The sequence below is a fragment of the Rhinatrema bivittatum genome, chromosome 4 (assembly GCF_901001135.1).
Source record: "Rhinatrema bivittatum chromosome 4, aRhiBiv1.1, whole genome shotgun sequence".
Lineage (NCBI taxonomy): Eukaryota > Metazoa > Chordata > Amphibia > Gymnophiona > Rhinatrematidae > Rhinatrema > Rhinatrema bivittatum.
In genome coordinates this window covers 219,143,770-219,160,295 of record NC_042618.1, presented here as the reverse complement: position 1 = coordinate 219,160,295, position 16,526 = coordinate 219,143,770, and the positions used below count along the sequence as shown (strand labels likewise).

The 16,526-nt window shown below is 41.1% G+C and overlaps 1 protein-coding gene across 1 annotated transcript in view; it reads left to right on the top strand.

The window, feature by feature from the left end:
* Positions 1-288: 288 nt before the first annotated feature.
* UTP20 (UTP20 small subunit processome component) overlaps positions 289-16,526 on the top strand; it is a 399,297-nt gene continuing 383,059 nt past the window's right edge. Inside the window, exons 1-4 of the mRNA XM_029599719.1 lie at positions 289-491; positions 12,719-12,799; positions 13,665-13,731; positions 15,112-15,244. Of these exons, the coding sequence (XP_029455579.1) occupies positions 447-491; positions 12,719-12,799; positions 13,665-13,731; positions 15,112-15,244 (326 nt within the window). The 5' untranslated portion in view covers positions 289-446. The remainder of the gene's footprint in view (positions 492-12,718; positions 12,800-13,664; positions 13,732-15,111; positions 15,245-16,526) is intronic.

Below are 16,526 nucleotides of genomic sequence, written 5' to 3'. Positions count from 1 at the left end.
CAGCGGGAAGGCTAGAAGGTTCCTATATTATATAAGTATTTTTTCTATTTAAAAGGGTTAGGCCACGGGGAAGATAATGATGCAAGATGCGAGTGATGCCCGAGGATCCTATGGAGATGCAGAATCGCTTCCGAAATTTTCCTTATCCCGCTTCGCAGCATTAAGAACCACAACCGCCAACGTCCTTAAAATGATAGCAACCTACCCCCATACACCCAACCTGCGCTCACTCCCGGAGGTAAGGGCAGACTTAAGGGCGGAAGCAGGCTATAACCACGCCCCCCCCACGCGGTACGCGAAGACGTTCCCAACAACCCTCAGTCAAGATGGCTGCCCCCAGCTGCTAGCGGCGTGTGTGTGTGTCTGGGAGGCGAGTTTCTGTGCTTCGGCTCTGGCCGTGAGATTACAGCGTGCTAAATCGGGCAGGAGTCATACCTGTGGGCGACATGAAGACAAAATCCTCTCACCATCAATCCGAGAACACTTTCAAGGTATTAGGGGCATTAGGACTCGGTGTATTGTTTACGATCACATGAGTGCATCCAGCTGGCTCATTCATTTTATGTTTCTGTTTAGGTTTTAAGTCCTCTGGCTTTTCGTTATGTTATACATCTTAATCATACCGTAGAACGGATGCCCGCCTTGCTCCTTATCTGTGTAACGCGAGGTGGTTGCTTGCCCAAAAAGTTAGATCTTTTTGGGCAAGCAACAATGAAATAGTCGTTTAGCACGATTTTATCGTTATAAGCGGTCGATAAAAGTTTGTTCCCTCAGTACCCCTAGTCCACTGCCAATACCTATGCAGAGATAACAAACCTGCTGTCTCCTAAAACAAAACAAAAGCTAAATAGTCAACAAATAAACATTCTGAGCACTTGGTTTACAGTGGTTCCATTCAGGGCCATATCTAGGGATGGGCGAAAGGGACAGCTGCCAGGACACTAAAAAGTGAATTTAAAAAAATTATGCATGTAAAAATCAGCAGATATGTATGTAAAATGTATGTTATTCCATTAACCTCAGCAAAAACACAAAAGGAATCGCCACCCACATTCACTAATCACACCGTTTATGTCAAGATTAAATCAAAACAATCATTTAAAGTGATAAATTGATAGAAACAGGACTGCATCAGCAAGCCTTTGTCAACGTTCACAATAAACTTATTGAGACGTCCGGTCTTCTCAATCATTTGCAGCCTGTTTTTTCAGAAAGTTTTTAAAGCCCACAGTGACTACTTCTCATCGGGGCAATGCAGAATTCAAAAGCCAAAATATTCAAGAGCCCACGGCGAATATCTCTCATAGGGGCAAAACTGAATTCAAAGAACAATGTCTCTAGCAACAAATTTTCAATGCGCTGAAGTTGAGGTATTTTTGTGGGATGACATAGCACATTCAAATCGCAGACACTTGATCAGATCACATTCATTCAAACAACATCGTACCGATGCCTTCTTATAAACAGGTGCCTGGGATGCCAACTCAACAGCGGCCGTGTTTCGCAGCCTGCCGGCTGCTTCTTCAGGAGTCTAATTTCTAAACGATAAATACCATAACAAAAAATCAGCATGTATAACTTCGTAAAAGCTAGTACTTAACTGACAACGGTGCGGTCACCTATTAGAAGTAGGACCGAAGTCTCAAGTCATCCTCTCCAACAAAACGCCGAGCTAGAGACCGCATCCAACTAGTCTGACTAATTAAATAGCCCGCTCTTTAGCGGACGTCATGACGTCATACAAGACGTGTGCGATCGTCAGAACTGGGATGTGAAGGCGAGAACTCATCATAAAAAGACATTCAACTCCAATGCATTATTGAGACCCTGAGGATGGACAGTGTTTAATCGGTGAATCCATTTTTGTTCAGCTTGAAGCAGCTTCTTGTCAAAGTCTCCGCCTCGCCAGGAGGGAATCAGCTGTTCCAATACACAGACTCTTAAACTTTCAAAGGTGTGTGCAAAATCCATACAATGGGTGACCAAAGGAGCAGTGATTCTATGCATATTAATACAAGAGCGATGTTCAATTAGTCTGGTTTTCAAAATTCTCTTTGTTTTGCCAATATAGCATAATCGGCAGGGACACTGTATGATGTATATAACTCCTGAAGACGCGCAAGTGGTGTTATGATGTAAATAAATGTTGGTGTTGAGTGTTGAAAAATATAGAACAGAAGTTTCAATCATTACCGGACAAACGGTACATGAGCCACATTTTGAATGTGAGCCGGATTGGTAAGATGGATCACGGACTGTGGAATCTGAATGAACCAACTGATCTTTCAGATTGGCTCCTCGAGTATATACAAATCTGGGAAAATTTTGAAATTCAGAATGTAATTGTAAAATGTTCCAGTTTCGGGAGACAATTGACTTGATTGTCGCTGACATTGAAGAAAAAGGTAAGATGCATGTGAGAAAATTGTCGGAGTCTTCAGAGCGTGGTAAGAATAGCCACTCCCGGTGAGTGTATTTAGCTCGTAGATAAGCCTTTTTGATACATTTCAACGGGTAGCCTCTTTGAAGGAATCTGGACCATAGATCTTTCGCTTGTCAACGTTCTTATTCCAACGTAACTAAGGCTGAAGCAGTGGCGCTGAAAACCTTGCGCACTAAGGAACATCTTATAATAAAACCTGCAGACAAAGGAGGCAAAATTGTCTTAATGAATCGTGAGCAATATTCCACAGAAATTACCCGACAATTAAGTGATTCCAAGTTTTACAAAGCTCTACCGTCCAATCCCACTGAATCTATTTTTTCTGAGATTGAATGTTTGGTCAAAATTGGATCTGAAGCCGGTTTTTTAACACCTCAAGAAGTTTCGTTTCTCCTCCGTAAGCATTCACAGGTTCCAGTTTTTTATACTTTACCTAAAATCCACAAAAATATCATTAACCCTCCGGGACGTCCGATAGTTTCCAGTAAAGGTTCTCTCCTAGAACCTCTTTCACAATTTGTAGACTTTTTTCTTGCTCCTTATGTATCTGTGTTGAAATCATACATTCGCGACTCGCAACATCTCATTCAATTCCTTGAAGAATTTTGTGTTGATCAAATAGACCTGTCATCTATGTTTTTGGTCACTTTAGATGTGGAAGCATTATACACAAACATTCCCCAGGAACAAGCCATTGAAATTGCTACCTCATTTTTTGAAATAAGACCACGACCTCACCGGATTCCCTCATTCTTTTTGGAAGCGCTCACAAGGTTAGCCCTAACAAAGAATTTCTTTGCATGGGAGGGCGAATATTATCAACAGATTTGTGGCACCGCTATGGGTGCCACAATGGCCCCAGATATAGCCAATCTATACATGGGACATTTTGAGGACAACTGGGTCTACACGAACAATCCATTCAGTCAATACATACTTGTCTGGAGAAGATACATCGACGACATCATTTTATTTTGGACGGGATCCATAGAAATTTTTCAAGAATTTACCATTTGGCTTAATACCTGTAATCGTCATCTAAGATTTGTGGCTTCAATACATCAAACGAATATTGATTTTTTGGACATTCATATCTCTAAAACTGACACAGGTTTTGAGACGACCCTATTTCGGAAATCAGTTGCAAGTAACACTCTGTTGCATTTCTCGAGTGCCCACCCCAGACCACTTAAAGAGAGCTTACCTACTAGCCAATTTTTTAGGCTCAGGCGTTTATGTACCACTTTGGCCGAATATCAACATCAAGCGAAAGATCTATGGTCCAGATTCCTTCAAAGAGGCTACCCGTTGAAATGTATCAAAAAGGCTTATCTACGAGCTAAATACACTCACCGGGAGTGGCTATTCTTACCACGCTCTGAAGACTCCGACAATTTTCTCACATGCATCTTACCTTTTTCTTCAATGTCAGCGACAATCAAGTCAATTGTCTCCCGAAACTGGAACATTTTACAATTACATTCTGAATTTCAAAATTTTCCCAGATTTGTATATACTCGAGGAGCCAATCTGAAAGATCAGTTGGTTCATTCAGATTCCACAGTCCGTGATCCATCTTACCAATCCGGCTCACATTCAAAATGTGGCTCATGTACCGTTTGTCCGGTAACGATTGAAACTTCTGTTCTATATTTTTCAACACTCAACACCAACATTTATTTACATCATAACACCACTTGCGCGTCTTCAGGAGTTATATACATCATACAGTGTCCCTGCCGATTATGCTATATTGGCAAAACAAAGAGAATTTTGAAAACCAGACTAATTGAACATCGCTCTTGTATTAATATGCGTAGAATCACTGCTCCTTTGGTCACCCATTGTATGGATTTTGCACACACCTTTGAAAGTTTAAGAGTCTGTGTATTGGAACAGCTGATTCCCTCCTGGCGAGGCGGAGACTTTGACAAGAAGCTGCTTCAAGCTGAACAAAAATGGATTCACCGATTAAACACTGTTCATCCTCAGGGTCTCAATAATGCATTGGAGTTGAATGTCTTTTTATGATGAGTTCTCGCCTTCACATCCCAGTTCTGACGATCGCACACGTCTTGTATGACGTCATGACGTCCGCTAAAGAGCGGGCTATTTAATTAGTCAGACTAGTTGGATGCGGTCTCTAGCTCGGCGTTTTGTTGGAGAGGATGACTTGAGACTTCGGTCCTACTTCTAATAGGTGACCGCACCGTTGTCAGTTAAGTACTAGCTTTTACGAAGTTATACATGCTGATTTTTTGTTATGGTATTTATCGTTTAGAAATTAGACTCCTGAAGAAGCAGCCGGCAGGCTGCGAAACACGGCTGCTGTTGAGTTGGCATCCCAGGCACCTGTTTATAAGAAGGCATCGGTACGATGTTGTTTGAATGAATGTGATCTGATCAAGTGTCTGCGATTTGAATGTGCTATGTCATCCCACAAAAATACCTCAACTTCAGCGCATTGAAAATTTGTTGCTAGAGACATTGTTCTTTGAATTCAGTTTTGCCCCTATGAGAGATATTCGCCGTGGGCTCTTGAATATTTTGGCTTTTGAATTCTGCATTGCCCCGATGAGAAGTAGTCACTGTGGGCTTTAAAAACTTTCTGAAAAAACAGGCTGCAAATGATTGAGAAGACCGGACGTCTCAATAAGTTTATTGTGAACGTTGACAAAGGCTTGCTGATGCAGTCCTGTTTCTATCAATTTATCACTTTAAATGATTGTTTTGATTTAATCTTGACATAAACGGTGTGATTAGTGAATGTGGGTGGCGATTCCTTTTGTGTTTTTGCTGTTAAGTTTCGACAGGGTCGCGATTTTTTGCTCTTTGTTTGGTTGCTATTCCATTAACCTCAACATACATGTTTAAGTAAGGATTTGCATGTGTAGAAAAGAATGCCACATTCTGTGGTGGAGGTCAACATTTATATGAGGAAGTTGCTATTTTGTAAGCAGGTTACACATGTAAATTTGGCAGTTTACTAGTATATATTTACACCTTCTCTATATTTATTTAGAACTTTTATATACTCTTATCCCATATGTAGAGCACAAGGGTTTACAAAGTGACATTCGTAGTTATGACTCAAACAAACAATGATTGGTTACAGATGTAGCCAATAGTTGTATCCTATACATGTATTAATATCTATCTTGTGAATTTTCTATTATATAATATCTCTTATTTATTTTCAAGTTTTGATTATTATCTTTTGGCTTTTTTGTTTTGTGGTTTTCAATTTTCATGTGTATTAAGTTAATTCATAAGCATTTTTTAATAACTATGTTTTTAGTTCACATTTAAATCTCTTTCTATCAGGTAAAATTCATAATGTTTTGGGCAGAGAATTCCATGACTTTGGGCCCGCTACAGAAAACATCCAATCTCTTATTTGCATCAGATGTGTGCTTTTTATTGTTGGAATAATCAATAGTCCTTTATTTTGTGATCTTAATGTTCGCTGAGGTGTGTAAGGTTGTAGTGTCACTCCTAACAAGCTAGAGTTATTGTAATGAATGATGTTGAAAATTATTGTTAGTACTTTATAATAAATTCTGGATTGTACTGGTAACCAATACAGTGAAATCAGTGAGGGTGTAATTATGGTCATATTTCTTGGATCCTAGTAGGAGTCTCTGTGGCATTTTGTAATAATTGTAGTGGTTTTAATTGACATGCTGGAAGACCTAGTAGTAAGGAGTTGCAGTAGTCTAGGTTTGAGAATATTAGAGTTGCAATATAGTACGGAAGTCTGCCATTGTTAATAATGGTTTCAACCGCTGTAGTATACGCAGCTTGGCGTAACCAGTTTTGACTAGTTTACTATATCTGGAGTAAATGATCATAAACATCTAAAAAGTGAACTACTGAGTGGGTAGTGGGTCTGGGTGAAATGGGGGGGGACGGGACTTCATGCTGAAGAGCCAGGAGGGTCTTGATGACCTGCAGATGGACTGGGCGAACTGGCAGACTAATTGGTAAAACTGATAATTTCATTGCTGTGCACATGTTAGAAAATATCCCAACATACACATGTAAAAGATGACTTAAGGGGAGTAAATGTGTGTACTTTATGCAGGTAAAATCTCCATGCATATATTTTTAAAGTTAGATGAAAAATACACGAATATAACAGTTGTGTGCCATTTATCCAGATAAATTCCAATTTATTTGGCTAAATCTTGAAATCGGCACTTATCTGGACAAGTTCCAATTTATCTGTTAAGCAGCAGCAAAATCACTTCTTATACGGTTAAGTCAGCCAGATAAGTAGCGATTTTTAGATTTATTCGGCTATCTGACTTTGGCAGATAAGTAGCACTTTTGCTGCATCTTAGCTGGATAAGTCCTGCTACTTAGCTGGATAACTCGGCCGGATAAGTGCAATAATGTATTTGCAATCATTTTTATGTGCACATGCATGTTGCCAGAAACTTTTATGCATAATTTATAACCTCTGTACATCGTATATGCTCAGGTTATAAAATATCAGAATAGATTTTCGCGCCCATGTTTTAAAGTTATCCTCCCAGCATCTAGAGGACAGAAAAATAACTGAAATGTAAGCATGTGGCAGCAGTAGATGAAAAGCCAGGAAGAATGCAACTCTTTTTCTACCATTCAGGTTGGAGGGGAAAAGGGAAAGAGTTCTGGAGATCAGAGCAGAAGGCGTGGAGAGAGAGAGATCTGAATGGGCACAAATATGTTTGTCTGCCCTGTGTATTAAAATGCTAGTTATAGTTTTGGATCTGTTGCTGTAGTTGTCTTTACATTCTGATGGATGATTTCCACAAGGAACAGCAGACTTCATGGCTGTTTTCTGGCAGTACCGGGTTCTATAAAAAACATTGCACTAGAAACTAGTATGTTTAGTCTCTGAAGGAGTCTAATTGGCTGAATGTTTCAAGGTATAATAAGATCTGCAGCAGCCATACCTTACACAGCAGCCTTTGTGGAAGAATAGATCAGGGATGAGGAAACCTTTTGAGCTGCAGCACCCCCTTCCATTCATACAATTGGTTTGGGTCCCCAACATGGGTTACATATATATCTTATGTTTTCCATAGCGGGTCCAAAGCTGTGGAATTCCCTACCTGAGATGCTAAGGTTAGACAGAAAGAGATTTAAATATGAGCTAAAAACACGGCTTTAAAAAAATGCATATAACCTGACTTAAAACACCTGATATAGAAAGTATCCTTTGACCTTCTTGTTATTGTTTCTAACTGAAGGACGAAGAGAATGAAAGAATCGATACAAAGTAATAAAGAAATGTGAAACATTTTATTTTATTCTTTTTAACTTTCTTTACCCTTGACCATGTCTTAAAACTTGAGTCAAATGTATCAGAACAATTCGATTGATAGATGTCAATGCCTATTTATGAAAAATACCTCCTTTACTTGCTATTACCTGTTGATTTATAACTATGAATGTTACTGTTGTAAACCATTGTGATCTTTTATATGGAACAATGGTATATAAAACTAGCAACTGTACCCGTTCTACCCCCGGGCGGCGAGCCTTTTTTATTATTTTATTGGCACATATGCTCTTATAAGAAAGCGTTAGCCAAAAAGGAAAAACTAAATTGTTTTCACCCAGGGCAAGGGATGTGGAGGCACATTTGCTAAAGCCAGGGCTGGCAAAGTTTATTTACCAAACTGTCTCTCACCCTCCCCCACACCCCCTCTCCTCTCTCTCACACACATTCTCTCTCACTGGCATCCCCCTCCCCTCATATAGGCTCCCTCTCTCTGAAATCCACACTGGCATCCCCCCACCCATCCTCTCTTACCTCCCATGCTCTCTGTCACCCCCTCCCTCACACACACATTCTCTCTCACTGGCATCCCCCCCCCCCCCCCCCGTCGCTCTCTCACACCCTCCTGCTCTCTCTCACCCTCCCCTCCCCGACACACATTCTCACGGCGAAGATGAAAGCCCAGCGAGTCGTTCGCAGCACACGGGGGTTTTCCATTTTCTCATTGAGCAGAAAATAGCAGTGGAGACCCCGGCATGCAGCGAACGGAGCGCGTCCCGCGGCACATGCTCCGTTCGCGGCGAAGATGAAGGCCCGGGCGCGCCAATTGTGGCACACGGGGGCCTTCCCTTTTCGCTGTGAACGGCACGCCGGGTCTTCATCTTCGCCGTGAATGGGAACGTGTGCCGCGGGATGCGCTCCGTTCGCGGCATGCCGGGGTCTCCTCTGCTATTTTTTGCCTGTCCCTCGATGGCCACTGTCCTTCTGGTTTTGAATAGTCTTCCGGCGAGGGAGGAAATCTGCGGGAGGGAAGGAGGAATTCTGCGCAAAATCTGCATTCCGCAGTAGCGCTGAATTCCCCCAGGAGTACCTCTTGTACCTGGTGTTGTGACATGGCCGCTGTACGGTGTGTTTGAGCCTCCAAGGCGGCCAGGGAGCCCCTGGCCGCCTTGGAGGGGAACATGCACGAGCACTGACGGACACACTCCCAAGCCCGATATATTATGGATGTCTAAATAAATAAATAAATATGTGTGTGAATGCATGCATGAAGGGTATTCACTAGGCAGCCATGCTGCCTAGTGAATACCCTTCATGCTGGGGAACATGCACGAGCACTGACGGACACACTCCCAAGCCCGATATATTATGGATGTCTAAATAAATAAATAAATATGTGTGTGAATGCATGCATGAAGGGTATTCACTAGGCAGCCATGCTGCCAACCAGTGGCTCAAAGCTCCCATTTTTTTTCTCTTCAAGTTGCTGAAAGGAGCAAGCTGATATACGCAGACACAGAGAGAAACAGATACTGCAAACCCAGACCGAGAAACAAAGACCCAACAGACAGTTACCCCAGACAGAGAGACAAATACACTCCACAGACATCAAGAAACCCACCACCCAGACAGGCACAGAAACACAGACATACCATACCTAGACTGAAAACAGACACAGCACAGACAGACACAAAAAGGAGCATAGACATAACACACCCAGACAAACACAGGCAGACAGACCACACACATAGACCAGACAGACAGACACACACACCACAATGGTAAAAGCTGGAAATGAAAAAAAAAAAAATTAGGTGGTAGCCAAAATTTTTTAGGTGCTGAGAAAAACTCCATCCCACCCTGCTCATTTTTTTTTATTTTTTTTGCTTAACTGTTTTCACTCATTTTTCCTATTTCTCTTAGTTTGCTCATTTGTTTTTATTTTCTCATATTTTGATTTGATTATTGCACTTTTTGCTTTATTCTCCTTCCCCGCCTCTCTCCCTTCCATTTTCTCTGGCCTTTTTGCCTATTCTCCTGACCACTTCACTTTCCCTGGTGGGCAACAGCTGTAATCTCTCTCTCCCAGGTTAGGAACTCCTGGACTGAGGCCTGAGGGTAGTGGCTCTTCCTGGGTTGTGGAACTCTGTAGTGGCTGCTCCCAAGAACAGTTCTGCTGCAGAGTAAGTAGTTCAGTCCCTGTGCCTACCACAGTAGAAGCAGTTCCTCTCCTTATGCCACTGAAAGAGATGCATGGCTAAGCCGTGGCATGCTTACGATGTCACTACATTCTGGCAGCTTCTTCCCCCCTGAGCTTGCAGTGCCTTCATGGCACTGAGACTCGATAGCATTGCCATAGTTTTTTAATTTCTTGATTAATCAGTCAATATGGAGAAGGTTTTCATGGGTAATGATTCAGATGGACTGAACCCAATCCCGGTGAACCTAGAAGATGTGGTAGACCTGATTGACAAACTGAAGAGTAGTAAATCACCTGGACTGGATGGTATACACCCCAGAGTTCTGAAGGAACTAAAAAATGAAATTTCAGACCTATTAGTAAAAATTTGTAACCTGTCATTAAAATCATCCATTGTACCTGAAGACTGGAGGATAGCAAATGTAACCCCAATATTTAAAAAGGACTCCAGGGGCGATCCGGGAAACTACAGACCGGTTAGCCTGACTTCAGTGCCAGGAAAAATAGTGGAAAGTATTCTAAACATCAAAATCACAGAACATATAGAAAGACATAGTTTAATGGAACAAAGTCAGCATGGCTTTACCCAGGGCAAGTCTTGCCTCACAAATCTGCTTCACTTTTTTGAAGGAGTTAATAAACATGTGGAAAAAGGTGAACCTGTAGATGTAGTGTACTTGGATTTTCAGAAGGTATTTGACAAAGTTCCTCATGAGAGGCTTCTAGGAAAAATAAAAAGTCATGGGATAGGTGGCAATGTCCTTTCGTGGATTACAAACTGGCTAAAAGGAAACAGAGAGTAGGATTAAATGGACAATTTTCTCAGTGGAAGGGAGTGGGCAGTGGAGTGCCTCAGGGATCTGTATTGGGACCCTTACTTTTCAATATATTTATAAATGATCTGGAAAGAAATACGACAAGTGAGATAATCAAATTTGCAGATGATACAAAATTGTTCAGAGTAGTTAAATCACAAGCAGATTGTGATAAATTGCAGGAAGATCTTGTGAGACTGGAAAATTGGGCATCCAAATGGCAGATGAAATTTAATGTGGACAAGTGCAAGGTGATGCATATAGGGAAAATAACCCATGTTATAGTTACACAATGTTAGGTTCCATATTAGGTGCTACTACCCAAGAAAGAGATCTAGGCGTCATAGTGGATAACACATTGAAATCGTCGGTTCAGTGTGCTGCGGCAGTCAAAAAAGCAAACAGAATGCTGGGAATTATTAGAAAGGGAATGGAGAATAAAACGGAAAATGTCATAATGCCTCTGTATCGCTCCATGGTGAGACCGCACCTTGAATACTGTGTACAATTCTGGTCGCTGCATCTCAAAAAAGATATAATTGTGATGGAGAAGGTACAGAGAAGGGCGACCAAAATGATAAAGTGAATGGAACAGCTGCCCTATGAGGAAAGACTAAAGAGGTTAGGACTTTTCAGCTTGGAGAAGAGACGGCTGAGGGGGGATATGATAGAGATGTTTAAAATCATGAGAGGTCTAGAACGGGTAGATATGAATCGATTATTTACTCTTTCTGATAATAGATAGACTAGGGGGCACACCATGAAGTTAGCATGGGGCACATTTAAAACTAATCTGAGACAGTTCTTTTTACTCAACACACAATTAAACTCTGGAATTTGTTGCCAGAGGATGTGGTTAGTGCAGTTAGTATAGCTGTGTTTAAAAAAGGATTGGATAAGTTCGTGGAGGAGAAGTCCATTACCTGCTATTAATTAAGTTGACTTAGATAATAACCACTGCTACTACTAGCAACAGTAACATGGAACAGACTTGGTTTTTGGGTACTTGCCAGGTTCTTATGGCCTGGATTGGCCACTGTTGGAAACAGGATGCTGGGCTTGATGGACCCTTGGTCTGACCCAGTATGGCATGTTCTTATGCTCCCCTTCAGGATTGTTCAAGCCTCCCCTGAGGGGTCTGCCCCCTAGTTGGCTCACTCCTGAAATAGATAATATTTTTGCTTTCCCTTCAAATAGACACAGAATACTAAAATTCCATGCAGTCACTAAATCTATTGCTCCTAATAATCAGCTTAGCAGAGATTGCATTTTTATTTTATTAGTGTTCTACGCCAGTAAATGAATTTGTTTTCAGTAAAAGAACTAATTAGATTCCAAAATAAGGGGCCGATGCAATAAAGTCATGTAGAAAGGTGCTGAACAGTCAACACCTGCTCTCTTAACACACCCCCAAAGCTAACACGAACCCAATCTGCCAGTCATGAAAATCGACGCCAAGTTTATCGGTGTTGGTTTTCCTTATCGGCGGACAGCCGATGGGTCCGACTGTCAATTTTTATTTTTTTACTTTTGTTTCTTTTATTTTTCATCTTACTTAATATCACAATGATATTAAGTAGGAGGCAGTACAGAAAAGCAGTTTTTTTTTCTGCTTTTCTGTACTTTTTTTTTGATGCGCACAGATATTAACGCCTGCTCCAGGCAGGCGTTAATAGATGACAGTTAAATGTGCGTCCGAGACTCACATTTTATTTTTTTGCATTGGGAGTGAATGCCTATTAGCCTCATTCACATGCATTTCCATGTGATGAGTGCTATTAGATTCACTCCGCGTTGGACGCACGTTGAATATGCGCTAATCCCCTTATTGCATTAGGGGATTGATTGGCGCCTATTCTACCCGCGTCCGACTGCAGGTTAACTGTGCTTGGCTGAGTGCACCGTATTGTATCAGCCCTAAGTAGGCAATGATACGTAAACAAATTCAGAACCTTTTTGAAAATTAAATGAAATGCGTTTTTGTTTTACAGTTTCTCACATTCTCTGAACGATTAGCAAATGTGAACATTGATATAATCCATCGAATTGACAGAACAGGAAGCTATGAGGAGGTAAGAAATATAAATGCAGCTTTTCGGTTTAAAATCATTTTTAGCCCATTTTATTCAGTTCAAAAATCTTTCCAGACAACACTTGCTTTTCTAACTCATCTCTGTACGTGAAACATTATAAATGGGTTTCTAATTAGAACTTGTAAAGGGAGCAGGGAGTGGAGGAAATCAACTTTTCGGCTTTGTGCTCTTTCCTGTGCAGTAGCTGTAGTAACCATGCTCTCAGGAGAGCACTAACTACTTCTTCAGATATCCTCAGATGACCTTCAGGATTGATGCAGTCTTTACTGCCTCTCATAGCTCGGACAGTCACCATTGCAGTGCTTATACTCAGAAGTGGTAACATTACCTTTCAGAAGTAATTGGCCAGTTTACTGATGCCTTTTTTTTTTTTTTTAAGAATGTGTTCTGTTAGTAATTACTTTTAGATCACCTTGAGCTGACAAGAGGTTAAACCTTCCTGATCTGGAAGCAGAAATACATCATTGCATTGAATTCTTGTACCAGATGCTGTGTTGGAAAGATTTTGCCTACTGACTTATGTTAAGGAGAAGCCACATTGCAAAGGTTGTGGCAAATGGGAATAAAAATAAAAAGTAATTGTGCTGTTTTTGTCTGATTGCTTTTTCAAAATCTATTTCCCTATTGGTGGTGTTCAGAAGAGTAATTGGGACACAGGTTTATAGTTATCGTTAACCAGTTTTTACCATCACTGCTTGCCACGTCTGAGACTTTGTTTCTGGATCCCTTGATTAGCCGGTTGAGTATTTTATTTCATACATTCATTAGAAAGATGATGGTTAGAGAGGAATGTCTCTTTACACGTTTGGCTGTGGGTGGTTAATTCCATGTTCTCGTTTAACAGGAAGTTGAAACCTACTTTTATGAAGGATTACAGAAATGGAGAGAGCTGAACCTCACGCAGCACTTTGGTATCTTATCTTTTCCAGCTAACAACCCCTCTGTTACCCTGCCTGTTTAGTACTTTTTTGTATGCTTTGCAGGTATTTTTTCCCCTCCTGGGTTTTTATTTGTTAATCTTTGGAGTTTGACAAAAGATCCCTGCTGTTGACTGCTGCCAGTAGTGCTATCAGTTAAAGCTATTCCAGGAGTTTTCAAATTAAAATCTAAAACCCTCCAGAATCAAAATTGGGGGGGAGGGGGGGAATGACATCAGGGTTTTCAGATTCTCATGTCTGCTGCCACAGCTACTGCCAGCAGGTGGAAGTGAGTGCTGCAGTTGCAGGGGATTTCTGTTAGGGTTCAAAGATTGCCAGACTCCCTTCCCTTCCCTCCCCTTTCCCTACTCATACAAAAAAAAAAGCTATAACTGTAAAGGCTTCCAGCATCTGCCTAGCGACAGCAAAGCACCAGTCCAGCTCCTGTGATCTGAGCCGAAGACTAATCTGAAATAAAAGTTCTGGCAGAGTGGGGAGGATAAAGGTTGGGGTGAGGAGGGTAGGCCCCGGAGAATACTAAATTTTTATAAAATAGACGGGATGGGGGAGGGGAAGAGACCGGCCCCAGCCCCGGACCTTATATTTGTTAAATGATGACATGGAGAGAGTTTGGGGGGAGGAGGATGCAAACTTAGCCCAGCAGGGTCCAGCCTTTGGAACATGGGTGGGAAAGAGGAGGGGGAATGTGTTAGGGCCAATAGGCCTGCAAATTTTTTTTTTTTTTTTTTAAATCAGCACTTTTCCACTTAACTGGCTATATTCTTTTGAATATATTTGGTTAAGGCTTACGTTATTCATGTAACCGGTGATATTAAAAAAATATATATTCGGTTGTGTTCAAAGTTATCTGGCTATGGTTAGCCAAATAATTTTCATTGGGGATATTCAGTGGGACATTTATCCCACTGAATATCACAGATACCTTATCCAGCTGGAGAGGTTATCCATTTTCCTGATTTTTTAATATTGGCCTCTTAAAGACTAGTACGTTCTTCTAAATGAAATAGAATTCTGAATAAAAAAGGGATTATTGTAATTTTGTTTTTTAATTTCCAAATGAATTAGATATTTTTTTCATAGTCTCACCACTTTAAAGCAGAGAATTGAAAATGCTACAGCTGATTGTTAGCTGTCTCAGTGGTGCAGTCTTATCTAATTTCCTTGCTTTTTGAAATTGATCTTTGCTGAGGTGTTTGATTGTGTGTTAGTTGTGATGATTAAAAAGGTCAGTTGTGTACATAGCTTAACAAATATAAAATAAATCAATCTCTTTATCTAACTGACCTGTCAGTGAATGGATTAGAGAATATGGTAAAAAGGGTTAATGATGAACAAAATTCTTCCCCTGCACAGTGGCCTTCTCCAGAGAGGTGTTCAACAAATGCCAGTCTTTCAATCAGCTGGTGTACCATCAGAATGCCATCGTGCAGAGCCTGAAGGCACATCTGCAGGTCCACAACAGCCTCGCCTACCAGCCCCTCCTAGAGTGAGTATCAGCTGCACCAGATGAAGTGCACAAAGTCATGTAAAGTAGCATCAGCACGATCTCTCATCCTGCAATACGGTTTTGTTGAAGATATTCCGGAATTCTAATGGACCCAATATTTGTCCCTCTGCAAAATACTTTTAAGGGGCTAATTTCCTAAGCTTTTTTGGCATAGATATAAAATGAGGAAAAAGACTTGGTGTTAGCAGATCTTCCAGGTCACCCCACCTTGAGAATGACTCCCCTCCCTTCACCTTTTACAGAAATCACCCTCTTTCTCTCTTCACCTGTCTCCATACATTTCAATGTTATTGCCCTCATCTGTAGCTTGGTTATTCCCAGCAGGATGCAAAGATTCATCCAAATAGATAAAATAATCCAAATTTGGGACACTGCAGGTTGAAAAGTCTGGTATGAAGTGGACCAGGTTGTTCTTTTTCTGATGGAGGAGGTTCAGTGTCCTCCAGCTCAGTTTCTCAAGCTGGTCCCAGAGTACTCCCAGCCAGGCTGATTTTCAGAACACCTACAGTGCATATACATAAGATAGATTTGCATGCACTGCCTCCATTGTATGCAAATGCATCTGATGCATATTCATTATGGATATCCTGAAAGCCAGACCATTTTAAGGAATACTTCTCCAGCTTGTCCTTACTTTCCTAGCAGACTTTCATCAGAAACCTCAAGGCTTCCTCTGTTTTAAAATCTGCAAATAGCCATCTCATCCTTCAGCCACGCTGGGATCACTGTCAAATAGGAAATCACTGAGAAACTTTAGATCAGCTAAACTTGACTGCTTTGAGATAAACTGAAAAAATGGAAATAAACAGCTTTTGAAAAATTTGTTTTAAAATTGAAGGCTCAGTTAAAATATCTAATAAATGTTTCAACCCAGGAGTTCACACACCAGATCTTCCTAGTAGAAGAATCTTCTGAGGGGAAAGTACTTTTATGCCTTACCTGGCAGAGGCTGGCGGTGCGGTCATGTTGAAAGTGTGTGGAGGTTTGAATGTGGTCCGTGGGCCATTATTAGACTCAGATTCAATCTTGGCATTTTAGTTGCTTCTTGGGATGGGTTCCCAGGACTTTTCAACATGGCAGCTTTGCCAGCCACAGCTGTATAAAAACTGCCAACCTTTCTTTGGGAAAATGCCTTTTTTTCCTAGCGTGTAGCCAGATGGACTCAGGACCAATGGGTATTGTGCTCTCCTGATAGCAGATGGGAGACGGAGTCAGATTTCAAAGCTGACGTCACTCTACATATACCCGTGCAGTATGCTTA